The 25,871-nt window shown below is 52.3% G+C and overlaps 1 protein-coding gene across 2 annotated transcripts in view; it reads right to left on the reverse strand.

Moving 5' to 3' along the window:
- Positions 1–1,176: 1,176 nt before the first annotated feature.
- The window catches only part of BLK (BLK proto-oncogene, Src family tyrosine kinase), a 44,976-nt gene continuing 20,281 nt past the window's right edge, over positions 1,177–25,871 (reverse strand). For both annotated transcript variants that reach the window (XM_074355569.1, XM_074355570.1), the window contains exons 2-13: positions 17,574–17,682; positions 15,312–15,366; positions 13,689–13,782; positions 12,728–12,826; positions 11,563–11,666; positions 9,219–9,365; positions 8,604–8,756; positions 7,333–7,512; positions 6,861–6,937; positions 4,030–4,180; positions 2,666–2,797; positions 1,177–1,997 (exon numbers count right to left, since the gene is read on the reverse strand). In XM_074355569.1, the coding sequence (XP_074211670.1) occupies positions 1,792–1,997; positions 2,666–2,797; positions 4,030–4,180; positions 6,861–6,937; positions 7,333–7,512; positions 8,604–8,756; positions 9,219–9,365; positions 11,563–11,666; positions 12,728–12,826; positions 13,689–13,782; positions 15,312–15,366; positions 17,574–17,681 (1,506 nt within the window). In that variant the 5' untranslated portion in view covers position 17,682 and the 3' untranslated portion in view covers positions 1,177–1,791. The remainder of the gene's footprint in view (positions 1,998–2,665; positions 2,798–4,029; positions 4,181–6,860; positions 6,938–7,332; positions 7,513–8,603; positions 8,757–9,218; positions 9,366–11,562; positions 11,667–12,727; positions 12,827–13,688; positions 13,783–15,311; positions 15,367–17,573; positions 17,683–25,871) is intronic.

The following is a 25,871-nucleotide window of genomic DNA, read 5'->3' on the forward strand; positions in this document are numbered from 1 at the left end:
CTGAGAGGCTGCTGTGAGGAGCACCTGAAGCCACGCAGAGCAAGGGAAACCTCATGTAAACTGTCAAGTGCTGTGCGCCTGGGGGCCCCATTCTCTTGAGTGTTTTAAAGGCACTAGACTCTCTTCCAGTAAATGAGTAGCTATTCTGGCCTGTTAAGAAACAAGGTTTTCCAGGGAACCAAGTAATCTGATTTGGAGAGTTCTCAAAAACAAGGATTTCTATTTAGAAACACCTGGAGTAAACCAACATCTGCCCACAAGAAATGAGGTGAGGTGGACAGAGGAAGGACCTGGCCCAGAGTGCTGGGCTCTGGGGTGCGGACCCCGTGTGCCTGGGGGTCTTTATCTAGGCCTCAGTTTCCCATTTGTGAGAGGGAGAGGGTGGAGGGAGCATTGGGCTGGATGACTGATTTTCAAAACAATTTTAAAGCCACACTCTGTTCAAATAACCCTTATACAGCAGCTGGACATGTGACCCAGAGGCAAGGGGAGCTGCTGAGCTTGAAGTGGGTGGGTGGCCTTCTCCCTTCTGCCTCCCTCCCCGAGAGCCTCTTGCTCCTGAGAGCCCACGTAGGTGCCCAAGGCTCCAGGAATACTTTTTGAAGCATCGAGACCAGATTCCTTCCGAAAGAACAGTTCAGAGTAGTGTGTCCTCACTCCATGATTTACCAGCTGTGTGGCCTTGGGCCGGTTACTTACCCTTTCTGTGCCCCAGTTGCCTCATCTGTAAAATGAGGATCACAGGATCTACCTCTCTTCATACACGAGAGTGTTGACTGATGATGGTCTATTCAGCTAAGATTCTACACAGGGTGTCAAGGTTGGTTGTTTCTTTAATCCAGAAGACTTTACGAGCTCAGCTTGGCTGTGGGATGTGCCGACCAGCCTAGGTCAGAGGCCCAGCTGTCTTTTCCCTGGGCAAAGGAACCCCCCAACCCCCGACCTCGCGCCGGCCCCAAACCGGACCCGGAGACCGAGGATTTCTGAGGTGAGGGCGCCACCTGCTGGCCCCACTCAAACTCTCCTAAAAGGCCTGCACCGTTGTGCTGGGGCTGGGGGCTGGGTTTCCACCGGAAACCCAATGTCCTCCGCGAGTCCCCGGCGGCGCCACTCGTGCAACCACGAACGTCATGTATGCGATGTCCAAGCTTGTCACCAGGAACGAAACGCGAAAGGTCAGTTCTCGTGACTTTATTACAGAAAAGTCCCAAAGTGCTGGAGGCCAGTCTGGGTCAGGGCTACCTGCCCGCAGCCAAGCAAGAGGAGGCTCCTCCGAGCCGAATGGTGGGGAACCCAGTCCTGCTTCCTGGGCAGCAGAAAGGCGGCCGCACAGGGGGCGGCCTGCGCAGGTGGGAGCAGCAGGACCCAGGCCACCCGACTGCTCGGTTTTGGCGAGAGCACAGGAAGCCTTACAGACACAATGTCAAACACTTCGGAGTGTGCCGGGCACTATTTTGAACACCTTACCGGGGCTAACTAATGTCATCCTCGCGAGGAACGTACGAGGTAGGTACAACTGTGGTTCTTCCCCGTTGTACATACGAGGAAGCGGAGGCAGAGAGAGGCAAAGTAACTTGCCCAGGGGCACACAGCCAGAGAAGGGTGCGAATGCGGACGGATCCGGCTCGGAGTCCTGGCTGAGACCCCCCTGCCAGGCCCCTCTACCTCTCATTCCTCATCCGAGAAACGGGCGTGCCAACCCCTCCCTGCCTGTCCAGCCCGTCTGGCGCCGAATGAGCCGCGAGGTGAACACGCCTGGTCAGTCACGCGGGCGCGGTCCCCCTGCGGGGCCTAGGGCTGCAGCTCGTACTGGCCCTCGGTGGCCGTGTGGAAGTCCTCGAGCACCGACTGCAGGAACTCGAAGGTGGGCCGCTCCTCCGGCCGGCTCCGCCAGCACTCGGCGATGACCCCGCTGTACAGCTCGGGCGGGCACGAGTCCGGGCGCGGCATGCGGTAGCCGCGCTCCAGGTTGCGGATGACCTCTGGGTTGCTCATTCCTGGAGGCGGAGGGGATGCGGCCGCGGCTGAGGGACGGCAGGGTGCTGGGAGGCACCAGCCGCCTTCTCCCCCGCTCGCAGGCGCCACCTTTACATGTCCCTTTATTTGCTTTTCATTGCTTGGCGAACAGCTGGAAACGAGGCTGAAGATTATCTCAATGCGGGGCAGCTGGCCATGGATGGGACCCTACCCTGCCGCACACAGCCGAGCATCACTCGCTGCACGGGTGCTCGGCTCAGCTGGGGATCGGCCCAGCCGCAGGCTGCTGGTCAGCCCAAGCCCTTCAGACCCGAGTCTTGGGGGCCGGGGGTTTACCACCGGGACGGGCTTTCAGGAATGCACCCAAGGGGTAAGGCCAAGGGAGGGACCACCTGCTCTCAACAGAGGACAAACTAATTGGAGGAAGCAAGTTCAGAGCTTGACCTTAATTCTGGGTTTGCAGGCTCACTGACCTCTGCTGGATCAAGGGGACACAGCCCTGCTGCCAAGATGGGAGAAGGGACAGAACCTCACCCCCAGAGTGGCACACTGGTGTCTGTTTCCACCATGGGCTACATTCTGACCTGTAGGCGGGCAACCCCAGGCGCAGAGGATGGACTATTAGCCCTTGCAGCCGTCCCAGGATGGCCCTGGGCCAGGCTGGGCACTGCAGGACACAGCCACCTACCTGGGTAGGGCACGCGCCCGTAAGTGACGATTTCCATCAGGAGGATTCCAAACGACCACACGTCCGCTTTGATGGTAAACACCCCAAAATGGATGGCCTCCGGGGCAGTCCACTTGATGGGGAACTTGGCCCCTGTGAGAGAGGCCATGAGCAGATTGTGAGGCCACAACTGACTGTCCCCCAACTCCCTGCTCCTCCTCCCTACCTCCATCCCCGCCTTGCCTTGCAGGGCTTGGTCCGCTGTACCCAACAGAGAGGCGTGCAGAGAACCACTCAGACACCGAGCACACATGAATAGGTGTGTGCAGACCCTGGGGTCCACAGCACGAAAGGACACTGTGGATAAAATACGACCCTCATCCCCCACTTTGGGTCTTTGCCTCGTCGGCTTCACTGGGCACCAGCACATGTTTCCATCTGGGACGGAAGAGTCCTTTTCCACCTCCCGTGGGCCTTGTTTACGAACAGGAACCCATGGCTTGGGCAAGCCATTTAACTTGTCCCTGCCACAGTTAATCCTTTCCTACAAAATGGATAGGGTGACATGTGACTTCTGTACCTCCTGGGGTCACAGTGAGGGAGGAATTCAAATCCTGCTGCTCCCTGAAGCCCAGGGGTTGGCCGCAGTCCTGGTTGGGGTCACAGCAGACTGCGCGGCCCGGCCCTTCATCACAGTCCCCTTGCCTGGCTCCCTCACCTGAAGTTCCCTCAGGGAACAAGTCATAGCCATCCTTCCTCTGCATCAGCTGATTAACATGCTCAGCTAACATCACTCGCCAGCTTGCAAAATGTACCTGATCACTTCAGAGCTTCTTGTGAAGAGGACTGTGCCTCCATTTTACTAACGAAGTGAAGCAGAGTGCCCGTGGAGCCCTGGAGCCCGTGGTTTGAATTCCTAATCTGCTTTTGCTGCTCATACTTTAGAAGTGCTCTCCAAAGTGTGTTCTGTGAACCCCTGGTTCTGTGGGAGGTTAACAGAAGCTAAGCAGAAAGAGTATCTGGAGCTCACGTTCGTTCGGGAGGCACCACGGGAAGCAAATGGACCCTGTTTCTTAGCTGCAGGACTTCTCAGTGCCTTTAATATGCTGGCATGCACTGGGACTCTCCAAGAGGGGGCTGGATGGACTGTGCAATGTCCCCAAACCTACTCCCTCACAGAGCTGTTCCTCAGGAGGCACTGATGCTCTGAAGAGCACATTTCAGGAAATGCTAAACTAGCCGGAGGCAAGCAGAATTGGGAAGCCACACAGCTTTCCGATCTGCTCACAGAGGGCTCTGCTATGTGTGACGAAAAGCCCAAGGGGGTCTGGGGAGTTGGGGGAGGTGGGGCCCAAGGTCTCCCTGTGGCTGGGGGCTCCGCTCACCCTCCTGGGCAGTGTATTCACTGTCGATGATCCGGGCCAAGCCAAAGTCACCGATTTTGCAGCACAAGGTCTCAGACACCAGGATGTTGGCCGCCCTCAGGTCCCGGTGGATCGAATTCATTCGCTCAATGTACGCCATTCCTTCCGCAATCTGAGGACATGGGCCACAGGGTGAAGGGCAGCCTCTGTGAGAGGAAGGACCCCACTCACCCTCGCCACCAGCCTTCACCCCCAACAGCCTGGAGGGGGGCACAGCACTTGGGGGTTTGGTTTAGTTTTTGGGGGGCAGGTGTGGAGGGGGTAGTGGTGCTGGACAAGGAGCAGACTCCTGGGTGGAGCAGAAAGATGGTTTCACTGCTCCCCAGTGCTCTGAAAGCCCTGGGAGGCAGAGACCCTATCATCAGAGCAGGGGCCCCCATGCCCCTCACCCCCCTCCTCTCCTTCCAAGTGTCTGCGGGGGAGGAAGGCGGCAGAGTGCAGGCAGGAGAAAGGAAATTCTCTAGAGGGAAGGAGAAGAAAAGGAAGAGGCGTGAGGGGAGGGGAGGGCCGGAGGGGAGGCAGGGGAGGGTTTCATCTCCTCAGCAAGTTAGAAGCACTGTTCCTGGGGCAGGGACCTTGCGTTGGAGTCACTGCTTAAGCTCCGTGGGAGAGGGTCACCGTCTTGACCTGGAATATGAGGCAGGGGTCCCCAAGGCCCGGAGTTGGGGTGAGCACTAGGTGGGACCTGGTGGAGGACTAACCCAGCACCGCCCACGGAAGGCACCAGGGAGCATGCGCAGGATCCCGGTGGAACAGAAGCCACTGTTTCTGTCCCAGATCACCAGCACCGGGCCAGGAACAGCTGTCTGTCCTGCCCTTCTAGCTGAGGAAGCTAACTCGGGCCTTATTCACTGAACTCCCAGTGGATGGAGGCAGAAACTGAGGCAGAGAACAGAAAACCGATTTCCCTTCTCAGGCCTTCTCAAAGCCAGCACTGGAATTGGTCCTACTTCTCCTTATGTTTCCATTGCATTGGTTCATTCATTCATTCATTCATTCACTAAATCATTCCACCAATACACATTTGTTGGTATAATACTGTGGGGACTGTAAAGCTGACTGGCAAATATCTCATATCTGGGCAGCATTTAGCAGCACTCATCCTGTTAACAAAGACTAGACTGTGCTCATGTATAGATGTACTATATAAGCAGCATCAGAAATTTTTTTTAAAAGGTCAAGCAGGACCAGATCTGCTTTCAAGGAGAATCCACCGGGCACAATGCTAGGAGAACACAGGAGCGAGGTGCCCTCTGCGCTTTCCTGTCCAGAATTGAATAGAAGTGACCTTGACCCCATCTCATGAACATTAATTAGGATTCTGCCAGGTGAAAAGAGAGTCGACGGCATCCCAGGCAGAGGGGACAGCCTGGTCAGCGGCTCAGAGGGGTGACAGGACAGGGGGAGCTGCCGCGTGGCTGCAAAGGGGGCCCCTGGGCTTGCGGTTGGAGGGGGGCTTTGCACGTCATGCCGTAGAGCAGGAAAAGGGGAGCCCAGAAGGCGGGAGTGCATGTGTGTGCGCGCGCACGTATGCGTGTGTGCATGTGTGTGCGCGCTTGTATGTGTACGTGTGCATGCATACAGTGAGGCATTAGCATGATCAGAACATGGTTTAGAAGCTATTCACCCACGAGGTTCTGATTTTCTGGTTTCCTAACCTTCAAGATTCTTGACCACACCTACTGACAAACTCAGGTGGCTTTTAACATCCTTTGTCTCTGGGGGACCCAAGGTCTCCCAAAGGATTGACTGAGAGACAGTGGAGAGTGACAGAGGGAAACGAAAGAAAAAGGAGGCGCAGACAGGCTTATCACTGTGCTGTGGTTTGAAACCGGTTCCCAGCGTTAATTTTCCGAGACCATCTCGTCAGCCTGTTCAGCCCGGTCTGTGCTCACCTCAGTGGAAAAAAGGCGGGGTGACCTCAGTTCCTGCCCCGATACTACTAGCAGATAACGCCAGATGCAGTGCAGGGGGGTGGGCACGATGGGGAGAGGGTTTCTTTCTGTAGCAGGATGTGTGTGTCTCACGGGTGGACCACAGACCAGAGCTTTTCAGCTGAGAGTTCCAGTTTTAACAGACACACACACTCGGGGCCACCAGCTGCGCTTTCCTGCTGGAACCCTCAGCCAAAATCCCCGGGGAGGAGAGTTTCCTCCTTTTTGCATCACGAAGTCTGAGTCTACAGAAGGCATCTGTGGGCACCATCAGAGGCAGCAGGACGAGGTCACAGCAGAACCCTGGCCTACCGTGTGACGTGGGATTCGTGGGCACTCTCTGGGCTTCACACACCATCCTTTCTCTCGATCATCCTTAGCAATAGAACCCACCTCCTTCCTTCATGGCTGCCCAGGAGAAAGACTGCATTTCCCAAGCTCCCTTGAGGTTAGAGGTGGCCAAGTGACAGGGGACGTGGGAGCAAGTGTAGTGTGTGACTTGGGGACCCGTCTCTAAAGAGAGGGAGGTAGGTTTTCGTCCCCCTCCTTGGCTTCTTCTTGCTAGCTGAGGGCAACAAGATGGGAAACGTGAGCGGCCACCCCAGGCAGTAAGATGACCTGCTAAGACCCAGCGGGCAGAAGACACCAGGGTCCCTGTGACTCTGACGGGCAGCCCCACCCACCTCCCCCGACTCTGGTGTTTACACACTGAAGCCATGATGACTCTGGCTTTTCTGTCCTTCACAGCCCAGCCCAAGCTTAACGGACATGACCTCTAAATGGTTGATTTTGTTAATCCATGGGGCACGGAGGAGAGGGCCTGAGGGCCTGGTCCACTGCACTCGGCAGCCCACAAACCTGGGCTGACATGTCGATCAGCCGTGGGAGGGACAATCGGCCACCTTCATCCGTCTTCAAGAAATCCAGCAAGCACCCTAAGGAAAAAGATGTTGCAACTGCACTCTCCGCAGAATGACCCAACTCTGGCTGTGCCAGCCTCTCAGGCAGTGGGCTGCTCCCCACCCACAGGCAGGAAGTGACTGGTGGCGCCATCAGATCTCTCGTGCCCAGAGCAGAAACCCACCCACAGCGGCAGGTGCCTCTGCTCTACAGAAACTCCCAACCCAGTCCTCACAGATCTGAGGGACACAGGCTAATTGATCCAGCCCACGGCTCAGTGATCCCCTGCGGGGGTCCCCGGGCCAGGCAAACCCACTGCAGCAGAACAACCACTGCCTTCTCTGTCCCCCAAGCCCAGTCCCCGCCCTCAAGCTCCCCCCCGCATAGCCCCGCCTCTGTCTGAGGGACACAGCCCCGGGCAGGTCACCACCTCGGGCCATGTACTCGGTCACAATGTAGATGGGTTCCTTTGTGACCACGGCGTAGAGACGGACCAGCCTCTCATGCTGGAGAGTTTTCATCAGGTTGGCCTCACCCAGGAAGGCCTCTGGAGACATGGTTCCCTCCTTCAAGGTCTTGATGGCCACCTTGATGTTGTTTTTGTAATAACCTGAGACCAGGGCAGGAGAAAATGAAGAAGCCATTCAGAAGACCCAGAGGTTGTGAGAGGTGGTCCCTTAACCAAAACGTACATAAGCTTCCAGGAGCTGAGAGGGCACTGAGGCCAGAGTTGTCCCCCCTCACCCCCTAGGAAGTGGCTCTGGGCTGGGATGACAGCTCCTGAGGGCAATGCATGTGCTGGCTTTACCCTGCAGGATGCCAGCCTGCCCCGGGCTCCCTCGCTGGCCGGGAGACCCAGGCAGTTGAGGAACTTACCCTGCCTCCTTCCCCATCACGTCTCTTCTACCCCTGGATAGCTTCAGTGTGGACGCATCACAGCCCACGGCAACATTCTAGAGGAGGCAGAGGTGGCCTGGGCCCTCCTCCCCGCTTTCCATGCCCTGTGAGCTTCCTTTCTTTCCTCACAGACCTGCCCCTGCACACTCTCCCCCCATCCATTAGGTCCCCGTCCACACTGAACAGGAAGAGACAAGTCATAACTCGAACTTGCAAGGACACAAGGCACCTCAGGTATCAGTCCTGGGTGCTGGAGGATTCAGGGAGGCATCAGGGTCCTATCTTGAAATCATCCCCCAGAGACATGGACCTTTCCAGGGATAAATTAAAGCATTGTCTTTATATTCTGATCGTGCCCGCGGTGACTGGCCATACACTGTAACTGAAGGGGGGCCACAGGGATTAAGTGACTGCAAGTGGTGGCTTTAGTCTGTACCGGAGTCCTGGAGCCCCTGGTTCACCACTCGCCATGACCCAAAGCTAATAGGAGTTAGCAAAACGTTCCAGATCACACATGCATCGGTGGCAAAGCCAGCTCTGGGCAGTGAAGAAGGAAGCAGGGAATGGACTGAGGCAGTGGGAGAGCTGGATTCCCCTGGTCCACCACCATGTGTCGGAATAATGTGGGCAAGTCATTTAAGGGTTCTACACCTCCGCTGCCTCATCTGTGAAATGGGTATATAGCCTCTAGCCATTCCCCCTCACAAGCCTTTAGGGGAAGCATGATGCCCTGTGCAAACCCTGAGACGACTGCTTCAGGACGCGGGGCGGGGACGGGGTGGCTCCCATGTGCCACATACTCACCCATCCAGACTTCGCCAAACTGCCCAGACCCGAGTTTCCTGACCAGCTTCAGAGACTGCCGGGGGATTTCCCACTCATCCTGGGCCCAGGAGTTCTGGGGAGCCAGGCTCACACAGGGCTGGCTCAGCCTCTGGCACAAACCATCCGCTTTCTCTGCATCAGGGAAGAAGGGATGGGGCTGGAGGCCACCAGCGTAGCCAGCCTCGTATCGCTCCTCTGGGAGCCGTACCATTCCCAGCTGTGTCCCTACCTTCTTGCCAACCCCATTCTCAGGTCCACCTGCGCACAGGTGCACACCACACACCCACGTCCAAAGAGACACACTCAGCTCTCTGCATTCATTCTGCATAAATCAAGACATGCTGTCATTGTCCTGTTGTCTCTAAGGCTGGAAATATTGGTCACTCTCCAAGTGGTTGCGTGTTGAGCCAGCAGGAGTGAGGGACACAGACTCTGAATCACTGTTGACAGCTGTCAACACCTTAGGTCCAGCCTTGGGATAATCCTGCCGCCCCCAAGATGGCACCACCGATTCACGCCATCTTGAGGTCTTAGTGATAAATACAAGGGCTCCTCTGGCACAAGTCCCTCCACCCCCAGAGGCCCCCCTCTTACTAGAATAGTGATGCACCAAAGCCTGGAGTGTGGGGAAGGTGCTCCGGGGGGAGATGTAATAGCCGCCTTCATCCAGGGAGCGGATCTTATAGTGTTTGATCACCTCCCCCTGCGCGGTCACATCCTTCACAGACAGAGAAAAGGTACCTAGAGGGTTAATAAAGACACACGCATGAGAAGCAAGGCACAAAGAGGGAAAACCAGGACTGGAATCTGGGCTTTATTTCGATGCCTTGAAAAAAAGTTCCCCAAATTCTGCTCCTCATTTTGACCACTGCTCTCATGTTACCTTTTCCTTCATCTTAACCTCAGCCCTCCTGGAAACCTTTCCTATCAGCTCCATCTGACTCTGTCCTTGACGTTCCTCCCCCAAATCTCCTAAAACTCAGCCAGGGAATCACAGAGCACTGGAGCAGGCGGGGTGTTCTCTTAGCAATCACGCTGTCCTCCTACTTGGGCACCTGGTCATTCAGGGACCCTCTGCCACGGAATACTGAGAAATGTGGAGTCGCTGGAGGGACTCGGAGATTGACTCATTCATTCATTCCAGCTGAAAAGGCAGACTCTACCCGCACATGCAGTAGCAAATTGTAACCTCAAGCACTCGTGTCCATGGGGGTGTGGAGATCATAATATGCCATTTCCCAGAGGTTCTGTCAAATTCATACACACGGATGTGCATTCCATCATCTATGCTAATGTTTGCCTGCAGACTAGGGGTAGCAGGTGGCAAGAGTTAAGCGCCATTTAGGAGGCAAGAGTTTCCAGCTGAGAAACTTCCTTCCATAAACTTGATTTTTTATAAAAAGCCTCAGCCTGGCTCTCTGGGTACCAACCCCCTTACTCTTATTTGGAAGACGAGAAAGCTGAGGCCCAGAAGGGGGACGTCGCTTGCCCCAGGTCCCTCCGCTGGTCAGTGACAGATTCGGGGGGCTCCCGGGTCCTTCGTAAGAGCGCGCCTACCGCGAGCAGTACCACCCTCCCCCGCCAGGTGTCAGGCTCGGACACTTCTTGTCCGGGGTGTGGAGCTAGATTTTGCTCTGCGCTGTCGTCTTCAGGCGCTTTCCACCCCTGTCTATCACCCCATCTGAAACCCCTTCTCCCCTCCCTTGGCCTTTGCGCCTCTCTCATAGCCCACCTGCGAAAGGATGAGGAGAGGCCGTGGCCCCGGGGCGCGCCCTGCCGCTGCCACAGCCCGCCCCGCGCCCGTGACCCCAGCCCAGCCCCCACGCTGCAGACTGTCTCCCCGACTTCGCCCCGGGTGGGGGCAACGCGCCCCGGTGTCTCAGTGGCTCTCGTGGGTCCATTCATCCGCCCACCACCCTAGTGAGGAAAAGAGGTGGTCTCCCCGGCCGCACCCCGCCTGCGACGCCCGAGGTCAGCGGAGGAGACCGGCTTGCCTCCACCAGCCCCGCGGAAGCTCGTGATTTAGGGCCCCTCTCTTGTCTGGGCTCCTCCAAGGTCCTGTACCAGTCATCTTTTTACAATTCGGCATTCCTTCTTCTTGATGGGGACCTCAGTCCTTCCGGCTCACAAAATCTGGATCCCCTGTCCTGCCTCGGAGCCGCATCCGGGCTGTGCTGGGCACCAGGGCTGGGCTCCCAGAGACTCAGATTTCTTAACCTTGGAAGGACCATCTGCCCTTGGACTGGGAAACCAGTCAGTCCTCACATCGACATCAGTAAAGTGAGGCTTGAGATTCTGATGGACCTCCGGAGGCCTCTGGGGGCTAGAACTCGCTCCCCGGCGTCTGACAGGAGTGTTCCTTACTGGCCTCACATCCGCTGACTGTGGTCTCCAGATACTTTGAAGTTCGGTGGAGCATGTGTGGGGTCCCGCAGCCCCAGCGCCACCTGACCCAGCCCAGCCTGAACTAGCTTGGTGGGGGGAGGGGCAGGGACAGGAGGTGACACTCCGGCCCTCAGAGAACCCTTCCTCCACCACACTGAGGTTTGGGGGAGGGGTGGCTTTCCCTCCAAAGGGCGCCTGAGAAATAAGCAACTTCTAAAAATATCATATCCGGGTGAAATGACATGATGTCTGGGATTTGCTTCAAAGTAATAGGGATGGGTGGGGACATACAGGAGTCAAGATGTGCTGGGTTGATCACTGTTGGAGCTGGGTGTTGGGTACAGGGTTTCCACTAGACTATTCGCTTTACTTCTGTATGTGTTTGAGATACACTGTAACAACAAAGCATTAAGTCATCTCCAGTGGTTCCCTTATTGTTTCTTGGACACAGGGGCACTCCCACTGAAAAAGCATGGTGGCACATCGCAGTACGTATGCACATGTGATCGGATGCATCCACTGGTTCATTTCAGGGAATTCCGCCCAGGCTTACCTTTGCTGGTTTCACTCTCTCTAATAAGAAAGGAGCCGGCCTTATTGATCGGAGCCAGAAGCTGCCTCTCAGCATCTCTCCGGCAAATTGACCTGAAGAACCACCTGGAAAAGAAAAGAGCAAGGGCAGGTAGACCTCAGAGAGTGGCCATACTCCTCGGGATCTGGTTACCTGAGCCCCCTCCCCTCAGAGATAAAATGTGTTCCTGTTGTCAGCCCACCCTTGGGCTGAGCCCCTCCCCTCTTGATGCACGAAATACGCCTCAGTCCCTTTCCCTCCAGTAGGTGAAGGACTTAGTGTTTACTTGAAATGAAATAAGAACATTATTTGGTGCCCTTTGTTAATTCTGCTCTGCGAGATTGCATCTGACCACCTTCCCTCATAGCCCACCCTCCTTGGGCTCGGGTCTCTCAATCAAACTGCTGGGACCCTCAGAGCAAGCTCCTGCCATGTGCCCCCTGAGCATGGGCTGATCGGGGTGGACGTGCCCCGGGTCCTCACACCATCTCAGAGAAAGTGACAGGGCTGGAAATGCCGGCAAAGGCACCCTCTAGAGGGTAAGCATCCCTGGATGGAGACACCAGGCAGTGCCACTAACTGGTTCCAGCTCATGAGTTTGACAGACTCTGAGCTCCTTCAGTTTTACGTCCTCTCCAGTCCTGGTGCAGAGCCAGGCTCTGGGCTCCGTTCACTTAGTGCACGCTGCGTGAGTGCACTAGTGCCCTGGCTGGTGCTGTATGCAGGTGGGTTATGAGGATGCTGGGGGGGGTGGCTCTCCCATAAGGCCCCCATCCTGGAGCCCCCTGAGGTGCAAGCCCCCTGAGTCCTGCCCCTGGAAGCAGGGGACGAGAGGTGGCTGGTCAAGGCATGGGACATGGGAGGTAGGGTCTCTATCAGGTTCGCCAGGAAATGGGCAGCTCTCAATTTACAGATGGGAAGAGTGTGGTGGGCTCCGAGGAGCAATGTCCTTGTGTCACACAGAGATATAAATGTGGTCCGGGACCCCAGACAAGCCTTTCCCAGCAGTTCCAAGCCCTGCCCCTCTCCTGCTCCCTCTGTGCGGTTTCACACCCTGCTCTGCTTTTTAGTCACTTTCTGGCTCCTCCCTGCATGGAGCAGAAGCAGCCCGCTCACCTCCGCTTTGAGGGGCCGTCTGTCCACTTACTTTTCCACTTCCAGGGTCTCCACTCGGGCCACAAAGTTGCTGGGCACGTAGCCTTCTCTTCCGGTGATGAGAGACTTGGCCAACCACCAGTCTCCATCTCTAAAAGGGAAAGAAATACAGAACAGGTACTGGTCCCACGGGCCTCTCTGGGCAGCTCACAGCCCACGCGGCATCTCACCCTGGGATGAAAAGAATTCACAAGGCAGGCAGCCCGGCAGAGGGAGGGGACTGGGGCCAGTGGCTCAGCGGCGCGGGCTCCCTGGGTTGTTCCAACTCACCAAGCATCCGATGGACCCAAGGTGCTCCCGGTCCAGGGAAGGAAGGGGACAACATAGGCCCCAGGGAAAGTGTGTCCACACAGCCTGACCCACCCAAGGGACCCTGGTCTTCTAGTGAGCAGCCTTCCTCTAGATTACTGGGACATGCTGAGAGTTTAGTGAGTAAATTGGGACTGGACAGGAAAGACAAGCGGGGCTGAGGACGAAAGGACGAACCAGGCGGCCCCCAATGTGTGGTCAAAAGGCCAGGGCCTTCGTGCTCCTGGCTCGAGGCCACGGCAGAATTTCAGGAACAAAAGCAGCTCTCAGGGTCCACAGGGCAAGCCCGACATTTGAGAGAGGGCAGACTTTGGAGGGAGAGACATCTGGACACAATTGACTCCAACCTAGAACTCTGATGGAGCAGCTATGGGTGTCAGGAGGGCTGCACGGAGGAGGTGACAATAAGGGTGGGTCTCGAAGGAAGAGTTGGGTTTTGAGAGCAGAGCAGGAGGTAGTGAATAGGAACCAGCTCACCAGAAAGACTTTGGAAAAGTATATGGGAGGAAGGCTATTGGGTGAAGTTTAAGAAAATGCTGGGTGACTGGGCTGGGGCGGGGCACTGGAGAGGATCTTCCAGAGGCAGCCTGCAGGGCGTGGGGCTGGGGTCCGCCTGTGACAGGAGCGGCCTGCCAGACACTTACTCCTTCAGGATCTGCATCTTTTCCCCCTTCAGCATCTGCAGGTCCCGGTCATTCACGGCGTTGTAGTCATACAGGGCCACCACGAAGTGCTCCTCTAGAGTGAACAGGGAAGAGATGGCCACCGCTCAGGCCCACTAGAGTGATGGAAGGGGCTGGAAGAGTCCCGAAGATCTAGGGAGATGAGCTACGTGGACCTGAGGGCCGTAGACCCCCGTCTGGGAACCGGTGTTGGCTGACCCCTTATCACCTGGGAGGCAGGGAGCACCCCTCTCTTCCCCTTCTCCACCTGCCCCACCCCCGACGCTTTTCCAAAGTGGGGCAGTGGTCTGGGAACACAGCAGCTGTAACCCCGACCTGTAACCATGCCCAGGGCCCAGCACAGGGCTCTGCATGGCCGTGCCCAGACGTGACGGAGGTGGGGAGGGGGGTCTGGAGCTTGGCCTGCCCTCTTTCCTACGACCACTGCTAGTGAGCAGGGCTTTTCTGCACAGCTCTGGGGAGCCAAGACCCCTCTGGAAAAGGTCACCTGGAGCCCACTTAGCTTCCCAGGGGGTAGATGACTCTGCTTTGTCAGTAAGCGGGGCTGTTAACCCCATGCCATTTGAAGAGGGGCTGGAATAGATGATAGGGGCTCCTCTGGTTCTGAGATTCAAGTTCTTGTGCTGAAGGCAGTTCGTTTATTTCCCTCCCCTGGGCTTCCTTCCTGGAGATGTGACCCGCTTCCCACACCCACTCCCCCCCTCCTGGCAGGAAGTGAAGGATCACCCCTAACGGTTAATCAGTTAATCGTGATCCTCAGCCAGATAAGAAACACCAGGTGAGGCCTCTCACTGAGTTCCAGCTTGTGAATTGACAGACAGTGAGCTCCTCTAGGGGAGGGGCCCCGGCAAAACTGGCCTTACGTCTTCCCGAGGCTCGGGACAGAGCCGGGCTCTGGGTTCTCTGCTTGCTCGGGGCTCGCTGTGTGAGCGCACAAGTGCCCGAGCCCTAACTGGTGCTGTGCGCACGTGGGTTATTAGGGTGGGGGGCTGCTCTCCTGGAAGCCCCATCCTCTGAGTCCCCCGCCCAGGTCTGCGCCCCAGACCCAGGAAGGCCAAGGTCATTCATTATGCCACCTCCACCGTCTGGCCCATCAGAGTGGAAGCGGAGACGGGGTGCTGAGGGTGGCGTGGTGGTTAGAAGGCCGGCGGGGGGCCTTTGAAAGTGGGCTGGGACGCAAGATGACAGAACAGAGCGAGGACAGGGACGCAGAGCCGCTGGCCTTTGCCCTTGGAGGTTGGGAGCTGGACTCTTTGAAAGCCCCAATTTGGTGATGCTGTTTGTATTTACTTAACTGTCTGCACTTGTCTATGGTTTGCAAAGTCTTTTTAAAACATCCCCCCTACCAGGCTTAGGTACACCAAAGGAGCTTGTGCTCAGTTCCTGGAGAGACCCCGAAAGGCAGGTGAAGCCTGGGGCACCTGGCTCAGCCTCCCCCCAGACTTCTCCCCTCTGACCCAAGAGAGCCACGCCTGTCTTCTCCAGGAAGCTGCTCCTGTTCCAGCCCCTGTTCCAGCTGCACGAAGCCGGGGCCCCAAAGAGGTGGCCCGTACAGCCTCAGCCTTCAAAACAGCCCCTTCTTACCTTGGTCCGGGTGCGTGGTGTCGGGAAGTGCAGGAGCCAGGTGGTTAAACACGACCTGGAGCAAAACACACGCTGTTAGCTCACGTCCTGGGGAGGGTCCAGTCGGGGTGAGACGGCTGGGTGCCAGGCAGACCGTCCGGGGGAGCTGCTCTGTGGACCCAGGAGGCTGCATAGGTAAAGTCTACACGTGCTGCCGCAGCTCCTCAGGGACCAGTGCCACCTCGCACAACCCCAGCCCACCTGCCCGACCACACACGCGGTTGGAGGAGGGGTATGTGGGGAAGTCTAGCTCCCTAAGAGGCAGCTGTGGAATGGGAGGTAGGGGACAGCTGGATCACCCGGGTTAAAATCCTGGCTCTGTTTTAAAAGGTGCCATTGCAAAAGAGTTATTTGTTCTCAAGGAAAATTATTTTTAAAATGTATTTCCCTAAAATTCAACAAATATATTCCCAGGTATGTACCCTGTGGAGAAACCTTTGCATATGAGTACTGGGAAACACATACAGGAATACTCCCACAAAAATTTAAAAAAAAAAACCATAAAAACTGTTAAGGCATGGAGATCACCCTCTGACCAGGAACAGACAGACTGGGACAAGTGATAGAATGAAATCTTGGGCAACTGTGGGAGTTAGTGAGTGAGCTACAGCCACGTGCCTCGATGTGGATAAAACTCCCAAATGTAAGGGAGATCTGAAACCCAAGTCTCTGAAGAATACATGCTATCTGAGTCGGCTGATTTAAAGTTCACTGTGGGCAAAATTAAACTACTGTTTAGAAATACATACATGTGTGATCGCACAGAAAAAGCAAAGCTAAGGAAGGCTAAAGACACTTGGGAGAGCGGGGTCCAGGGTGATGAGGACAGACTGGGGGCAGCGGAGAGCTTCAACAGAACCAGTCACTTTCGACTTCTGTAGATGGGAAGGCTGTGCTGTGTGTTCATTTTCTTCTTATTTTCAACTTGTATGTGTTACAAATATTCTTTGTTTTGTATTCCATAGTTGCTGAACACAGTTTTGAAGCAACATTTTGCAAAACGGCATGAATAGTATGATTCCATTGAAAATATAAACACAAAATATAAATAATACACAGAAAAAGGGTCTGGAGGCAGGAGCTCTAAAGTGGAGGATAATGAGTATTTATAATTTTTTCACAATTAATATATATTATGTGACTTTTTTAAGTTAAAAACATTCCAGGCTCTACTACTTATTAGCATGGAAGAAACTCAATCTGAGTTTGCTGAGTTGATCATTCATTCAGTCAACAAACATTTCACTGTTATTTGCCAAGCCCTGCACTAAATTGGAACATTGACAGATAAGACACCTGGTGTATCTAAGAAACAGGATTACTATCCCCTCACCCCCTACTCCTGCCTGGTCACTGTCAGAACACAGCACTGGCCAGGTGTATGTGCTGGTGGGGTTAGAGAGGGCAGGGGAGGCGGTCCAGGCATGACTCCCTGTGGCCGGGGGAGGGGAGCAGGGGAGACATGAACAGTCCTCTAAAAATGCATCTCTGAGAATGCTGCTGTCAAAGGGTGACAACTGCTCTGTGAACAAACCAGAACTGCATGCAGGCCCCGGGAGAACTGAGGGCCTGCCTGGGAGGAGAGACCAGCATCCTCCAGCCGCAGGATGTCTCGTCCCAGGACAGCGAGCTCCTTGGAATGCCAGCAGCAGCACCATGAAGGGGATAATGACCACCAGGAGCTTCTGGGCCGGGGTGGGGTTAGCAAATGTTGCTGCGTGCCCCAGACCCTCCCCCACCTCATCCTTTCCTCAAGGTGACATCTTTGATTGCTTTTTGCCTTCAAGGCTGCCCTTGCACAGTGAAAACTGGCCAAGAGTCCTCGAGGGCCCACCAGGCCCGGTCCTGCGCTAAAGGCAGTACGTTATTACATCGCCCATGTGTATGTACACGGCACGCTGTCACACCCCTATCAGAAAGGCACTCTTACTAGACCAATTTTACAGGTGCAGAAACTGAGGCGTAGGGAAGTAACTTGCTTTGAAGCGCACAACTAATCAACTTAAGCTTGGCAACCTGGCTGCTAAGCAGTGTACTGTTCCGCCGCTGCGACGTGAGCTGGGGTGGCAGTGGGAGGGGGCCTCTGTGTGGGAGCCCGGCGTTGTCTAGAGATGGTGCCGGCACTGGCTGGAGGCACGCGGCAGCCCCCCCACCCAGCCCCCGGGGCTCTGTGCTCCCCTCCCCCACCTCCCGTCCATCCGGCCGGGCAGGGCGGTCACTCACCAGGGGCGGCAGTGGCGGGGGCTCTCTGCCCTGGGTGCTGGCCTTCCTGGGGCTCCATCCACCCTTCACCTTCTCCTTGACCTGCCTTCTGCTGCTCACCACTCCCATCCTGTCGGAGAGCACACAGCACATTGGCGACGTGAGTAGGTTTTCAGAGCCTCTGTGCCCAAGAGCTCCCCCAAGCCCCTTCCGCTGGCCGACGAGAAAGGTGGGGAGGAAGCGGGCCAGTGAAGGTCAAAGTCAGAACATGGGGTCAGAAGGGGGTTGGGCGGGCTAAGCTTGCCTCTCTCTTTTCCCCTAGAAAGGGAAGACGCGTCCCAGAGAGGAGAAACGCCTGGGTCTGGGACGCAGAGACCGCCTGGCCTGAGGAAACTGCTAGAAACTCCTAGGGTGGAGCTCAGGCCCTTCGGGACAGGAGCCCTGGCATCTAGAGAGAGCCTGGCCCACGTGGCTGCTGGTCTGGGTTTCAGTCTTCACTTGGGAAGGTCACATTTCCTCTCTGAGCCCATGTTAGAACATTCTGAGGTTCTCTCCAGCTCAGAATTTCAGATGAGATGCCATGATTTAGGGCATCGTGACAACACAGGGGTCTAGGGCCAACTTCTCAGTCCTACGGGGGAGTCTTCTTTAGAGGTGAGCGAAATATGGTCAAGACTTTTCTTGAGTAAAGAATCTTCAAATGACAGATGTGGAAAGACCCCGGAGACCACAGCCAACACCACCGCCACGTCACCCCCGCCCTCATTCCAGGAGCGGCTGTCTAGGGAGGGCTTGCTTGTTACCCAGAACTTCACAAACCCTATCTCTTACCATCCTGTCAAAGCTCTGAAATGAGTGCAAGGAGGAGGTTTGAGATGTTAAATAGCTGGTTCCTGGTCAAACAACTAACAAAGAGCCAAAGGAGCTGGGGCGGACCCCAGCCCCCCCAACTCCAGCTCACGCCAGGCCCACCCCCGGATGCAGACATTTACAAGGGAAGTGGCTTGGGTTCTGCTCTTGTCTGAAGGGCGCGTGGACGGTGGAGAGTTTCTGACTGCCTTGGATGTGTTCGCCGTAGTCTAAGATGCGCTTTTCCCCTACATTTAAACGTCTCTGAAACCGAGATGTGTTTTTCGGTTGATGACGATTCACAGAGCAATTAGGAGCATTTCCTGCCCCTCTTCTAGTGATACACAAAGTAAGTGCGAGTTTTCCAAGCAGCAGTGTCTTAGATTCTACGAAACACAGTAATACATTTCTTCCAGAGAGTTAAAAGCACATGCCTCAGATTATTTCTCCTCAAACTCACCTTGAAAAAAGGAAAGACTGTAACAATTTTAAGTAGAGGACAGAGAGTCATGATAACAAATGAGCCACAAGCATTTCCTTGAGTATGTTTCACATTCAGAACAGGTAATATTTCACATTTGTAAAGAATAAAACTTTTTGTATTTAAGCAGTCTCTTTGCACCAGTTCAGATCAACCTGAACATCAAATGAAATGTAGTGTCAAAATTACAGGTCAACAGTCCAGTTTTCAGGGATTTTTAGGTATCCAAATTTTGGATAAGGGATTATGGGTTTGTACCAGGAATGGCTACTGAATTTTATCAGGTGCTTATTTAGTATCTGTTCATATGATATTTCTTCTTTTTAACTTGTTGATGTAATGAATTAGGTTGATAAATTTTCTGCTACTGAAATATCCTTGCATTCTGGGATAAAAGCTATTTGATCACAATGCGTTAGAATTTTTGGTGGATCCTATTTGCTAAAATTTTATTTCTAATGAGAATCTATATTCCCAAGTGCAATTAGTCCTTAAAGAATTGACATTAAGATGATGCTGGCTTCATTACATACCAAGGAGCTCTTCTGTCTTTTTTCCTATAGTATTAAATAGTTTAATAACAGTGAAACTATCTCTTCTTTAAAAGCTAGACTCAACTCAGCTGGGAAGTCATCTATTCCTGAGGCGCTTTTAAACAGTAGATCTTTAAATAAACTTCCAATTTCTTCTATGGGAATTTGTCTGTTGCCATTTTCCCTCTTGCTTGCACCATTTTGATAAATTATATGATTTATAGGGGGTCTTTGGTTTCTTCTGCATTTTCCAATTTGTTGCCAGATGAAGTTTTACATCATATTGTTTTATATAATCTCTTTGCTTTCTTGATTATGACTTACTTCTTGTTCCTAATGTGAATCAAATGTACTTTCAATAATGACAATTTTTAATTGGATAAAATTACCTGAAGGTTTCTATGACCAAATAAAGTTTTAACCTAGCTTTAAAATTGTGAAAATGAAGACTGTAACCAAAACAGCATGAAAGTGAAACAGGGATAGACGTACAGCCAGCAGAGCGGAGTCATAAGCACGCAGATGCCAGCGCATACGGGAACCGAATATGTGACAAAGGTGACATTTTAATTCGGTGGAGAACTGATGCTTTATGTTAATAAAAGGTGCTGGGGAAGTGGCTATCTACTTAGAAGAAAATACAATCGGACGCCTATCTCACACCATATCAAAAAATAAATTATTTATTCCAAATAAATTGTATTGAAAAAATATATTAAAAAGTTAAAAATTTTAATTGGAAGGAAATTTAGGAGACTCTACACATGACTCAGAACTTGGAGATAACAAAGAAGCCAGAAGCTAAGAGAAGGCAAAAAGACATATTCGTAACAAAACGGCAAATTCATAAATGTTAATGGTAAAAGGAACCATCATATAGTCATAAGTAATAGATTGGGGAAAAGATTTGTGAACCATACAGCAAACAAATGTCTATTTATAATATACACAGGGCTCATGAAAACCGACAAAAAGTATGGGTTTAGTATATAATCTACTCAACAGGAAAATGAGTAAAAATTATAAATAGGTAATCCATCCAACACAAATCCAAACTTCTAAGTAGGCATGTGAAAAATATTAAAATTACTTACCAAATGGAAAAGGCAAATCAAAGTAACAAGGAAACATTACATCAGTACGACTGCGCAATAAATAAAAGGGATGGTAATACCAATCGCTGATGGTAAAGAAAGGGAAAATTGTGTTTTCTTACATTTCTAGTACAAAAGTATTTATTATTGTCTTTTCATCTGTTCTTCCCCATTCCAGTTCTAGGGTGAAACCTCTCTGAGGGCTGTGATCTTTATTGTATATATAGTTAAATCCAAATCGCTAAACCAGTGCCTGGCACGGAGTAAGTGCTTAATAAATACTTATGAACAAATAAAATATGAAACGTTACCAAACTTTTAGGAAGCAATCTTTCAATTCCTATTAAAACGAAAAAATACACATACGTTTTGATTTACACTCCCCGTTCTGAGACTCTCACAGCATAATAAAACGTCATTATATAGGAATACATGAGACGTGAAAGTGTTGACTACAGCAAGAGTTGCAGCAGCGAAAAACAAAACAGAAGAAACATTGTAACTGCTCACCACCTGGGGAACTGTTGACTAAATCTGCCCTTTAAAAGTCTCTAAAATATTATGCAACTACTAAAAAGAATGTGCCAGATCTTCACCAGTGAGGCTAAGAGGAAATTCTACAACATACCGTTAGAAAAGCAGGGTGCCAAGAAGTGCATGAGGGTGTCCCATCTTTGAAAAACCAAAGATTGAGAACAGAAAGCCCCATATAGGCACGTGCTGTGTATTTATAATACCTGAAACGAGGTTTGGGAGGATAAACACCGAGACGTTTACTTTGGTTATCAGCGGGGGAGGTAGAGACAGAAAAGGGAGGAAGAACGCCCCCCTCCCAACCCCCTGGAAAAAAAGCAAATTAAAAAAAGTGTGTGTGTGGGTGTGTGTGGGTGGGTCTTAATGCAAAGCAGGGCCCTAAAAAGCTATTTCCTAAAATGTTACTATTGTTTATCTCAAGTAATAGGACTTCGTGTGACTTTTCCCTTCTTTCTTAGGATTTTAGGTACTCCTTGAAGTCTTTGACAGGAAGCATATCTGATTGGTCCAAGCAGAAAAATGAAAAGAGCTCGTGACTGACTTGCTGGGTGACAGGGGGTGGGTAACGTCTGGACCCAGACCAGCCCCAGCCCCGCAGAACGGCTGCGTGGGTCTCAGGCCTCTCCTGACCTCCCCCAGGCTCCTGGCTCAATGAAGGGGCAGCAGGCAGCAGCTTCTAGAATTTTCCTGCCTTGGACTCTGCTTCTGCGCCTGCCCAAAGGACCAGCCCTCTCCGGTCAGCCACTTTGCCACCAGTCCTTAAACTTTCTGAGCAAACCTTTACAACCACTTAAACGACATCACTCAACATTCACGTAACTTGACAGGAAGTAAAATCCCTGAGATTAAATTATCACCACTGACACTTCCTAGTCCTCTGACTTCTTAGCACTGTCTGTCCATGGGTTTTAACAATACGTAGCTTGCCTCCGGGACCCTCCGCCCCAGTGGCTCTAACTGGAGACTGGAGATACTCAGGAAGGAGGCCACGTGACAAGCTGAGCTGTGCTGGGGCTGGCACTGCCACCCTGCTGTGATATTTTAGCAGTTTCAGGCTGGGTGGAGCCAGGAAACGCGGTCCTCGGTCCTCAGTCCTCGGTCCTCGGTCCTCGCAGAAGCCTAAGGCAATGCGTGCAGGTCCCGGTGGGTCCCGGTGGCCCTGCTGCACTGAGAGGGCGCTGGCCTCCTTCCAGGGAAGGATGGATGGGAGAAGGGTGTGAGTTGTGTGTGTGTGTAAGAGAGAAATAGTGCACACACGTGTACGTGTGTGTGTGCACGACAGAGCAAGCACGTGCGTGCACCTGTGCGTGTGTGTGTGTGTGTGTGTGTTTGTAGCGGTCAGGGGAGCTAGCAAGCGGAAGGGACTTCTGTTTGTTTATTTGGAATGGATTAGACCCCTGTGCAGACTGACCAGAGCAGGGAGATCGATGTTGGCCCCAGAGGAGATGCTTAACGCCTGAAACACATCCCAACAGAGGATATGGTGGAGGCAGCAACTAAAAACAAAGGAACTAGAAACTCTTTATTTACAGTTGCCAGCACTTCACAAGTTGAAAGACTTGCCGTATATGATCTATTGGATATTCATGTAGCATCCATTGGGTGGTTACAATTAACGTCATTTTACAGCTGAAGATGGAGCAGTGGGGTGGCTTGCAAAGGTCACAGTGATGGCAGCAGAGCCGGGCGCTGGAGGGGATTCTCAGCCCCCATGCTGCCCCAAGCTCACTGCCTACAGCAGGTGCATGGATGCCCTGCTTGGGGCTCCGTACCCTGGACCCACAGTCCAGGTTTAGGTTCAGATATCCTGCCCTCTCCTCTTCTGGGCTGCTGCCTGCCTCCGAAGCCCTCCCTCCCAGAGGAGAAATCTCCAAGGAGCTGCTGGAGAAGGGAATTCCAGGCAGAGCCTCGCACAGCTGTCTCCCTCCTCCCTGGTCCAGGGGGAGTGGGTGGTCCAAGGAACCGGGCTCAAAAGGCTGGGCACGGACTGTGTGAACTTACGCAAACCACCTCATCTTGGAGGCTCAGTCTCCTGGCCTATAAAATGGGGGAAGTGTGAAGCCATTCCTCGTTTCACACATAAAGACATCCTGAAAAAGCATGTTCAACAGTGAATGTCAGAAAAAGTCAAACAACGGACTTTCCTGTTTTGGGGGTGAGGGGGCAGTTCTGTTTCTGTGGAATTAAACCACGCTATGAAATTCTCAATTATGTCCTGCCTATTTGGCAAATCTTCATCTATTTTTAGCCTTTCACAGATGTCTTTTAATTACACACATACTCATGATTACAGGCATAATTCCATTGAGTATTTGCCTATTTGTGTAAAACTAGGGGAAAATGTACCAAAATATTAAAAACAGTTGTGCAAACACTACTACGCAGGTGAAAATGGTTGTCCTGCCGGGATTGTTGGCAGGTGGGTGGCAGTTCATTCACCAGCTGATGTGTTAAAGTCTAAGTTCAACAGATGGAAAATGTTTAGGGGGATATTGACACATATGAAGCAAAAACATAGATTTTACAGGGGTCAAGGACCCGCAGCCTGTACACAGGCCACACGGCTGTCATGCGAACCAGACAGGATGAGAGTCAGAAAGTAACAAAACCAATAAGGGCACCAGATAAATGCTACCTGGAGGGTGACCGGGTGACACTGTCTCTCTTCTGAGCATCATGGTACCCAAAGCCGGCTCTGGGACCCGTTGGGATTCCCCAGCCTTTCCTTTTGGGGTGAGGGCCTGGTATTGGGGGCTAGGAAGGGGGTGGCCGTGGTGGGCAGGGGGACAGAGGCCAGCATGGATGGCAGGCTGCCACGTGGCCCAGGGAAGCGTTGACCGCTCTGAGTCCCTCCACCCACACTGGCGGCTCTGGAAGACCGAGCACGTTATTTGAGAGGCAGGAGGATGATTTGGTTGAAAAAAGTCTCATGCGTGAAGTCAACCCCGGAATGCATGCGGATTCGCGACAGAAAAATCAGTTTGACTCTGGTTTACTCTTTTAAATAGCAGGCACTATCACGTGTTGAGTGGTCCCCGGGTACCAGACATGGAACCAGATGCCCCGGGAACACTGTCCTGTTTGGGGGGAACCACAGAGCACGGTAGACGAGAATGCTGAGGTCTGAATCCAAATTTCGCTACTTTTTAGCTGTGTGTCCTTGGGGAAGTTGCTTAACATTTCTGTCTCTTAATCGCAGATAGTAATAGCTTCTATCCCCAGTGTTGTAAGGATTAAATTAGTTATTACATGCTAGTGGCATGTCTTTGAACAGTGTGTGGCCTGTAGTCAGTGTTCAATAAATATTTTACTATTATTCCACACATACAAATAATCAACAGTAATAGTTTCTTTAGTAACTATGGGAGATGGGCAGGGCTACTTTCTTTCTACAGATGAGATGGACTTGACACCTGAAGCTAGTCACCAAGTCAAGCTAGGAGTGAGTTACGGGCCGGCCTTACGCCCAGCTCTGAGTGCCTCCTAAGTCTGGGATCTGGAAACCCTGCCGTGTTATTAGCCGAAAGCTTTCCCTTTCTGACTTGACCTGCGAGACTGAGGTGGGCAGCTTAGAGCTGGAACAGGTGAGCCTATCCGCAAAGCCAGGGCTCATCCTGGGTGCTGGCTGGCAGGATGAGAAGCCAGCCTCCCACTGGTGAGTTCCCTCCGCCCTGGTGGAGCATCTGCCAACAGCCAGGCATTCCGAGTCCAGCCCCCTACAAATCCACTAATGCCACGCCCACTTCCTAGGTGAGAACAGTGTAGCGATGGGCCTATGACTCTGAGCTAAAGAAGAGGCCAAAGAACTTGAATTAAAATGTTTTTATAGTAGCACTATTTACAACAGCCAAGACATGGAAACAACCTAAATGTCTATCAACAGATGACTGGATAAAGAAGCTGTGGTGTATTTATACAGTGGAATACTACTCAGCCACAAAAAAGAAATAATGCCATTTGCAGCAACATAGATGGACCTGGAGACTGTCATCCTAAGTGAAGTAAGCCAGAAAGAGAATGAAAATTATCATATGATATCATTTATATGTGGAATCTTAAAAAAAAAAAGACAAACAGAAACAGACTCACAGACATAGAAAACAAACTTATGGTTACCAGGTGGGGGAGTGGGTAGGAAGGGATAAATTGGGAGTTCAAAGTTTGCAGATACTAATATATATAAAATAGATAAGCAACAAGGAACTATATTCAATATCTTCTAGTAACTTATGCTGGAAAAAATATGAAAGCAAATATATGTATGTTCCTATACAACTGAAACATTGTGCTGTACGCCAGAAATTGACACAATAGTGTAAACTGACTATACTTCAATAAATAAAAATATATACATATATATACATACATATATATATATATACATGAAAAAGTAATAGACTGGAAAATACGCATTTTTCAAGTCTCACCTGCAGGGTGACTCAACTTGAACGAGGCTACCTCACCTTTGCCCCATGTTGCTCCCTCCTCATGTGGACATGAAACAGCCTGAGCACCGGCTCTCAGAACGCTATATTCTTGTGTTCACTCAGTCACTATCAACCACACACTGTGTCAGGCACAGAGAAGACACAGAGATGAAACACGGAAGGCGTCTGCTCTCGTGGGACGATGAGGAGGTGAGACACAAACACAAGTCACAACAATCAAAGTGGGACACACAGAAGAGAGGTCTCAGGAGCTCAGGAAGAAGTCAGTTCCACCTGGGAGAAGACACTGGCGAGTCAAGGGATAGTTCATATATATATTTATAATGTATATTGGTTAAAATGGTTTTCAATAAAAATTTTCAAAATATAAAACATAAAGA

Source organism: Camelus bactrianus, chromosome 31 (genome assembly GCF_048773025.1).
Source record: "Camelus bactrianus isolate YW-2024 breed Bactrian camel chromosome 31, ASM4877302v1, whole genome shotgun sequence".
Classification (NCBI taxonomy): domain Eukaryota; kingdom Metazoa; phylum Chordata; class Mammalia; order Artiodactyla; family Camelidae; genus Camelus; species Camelus bactrianus.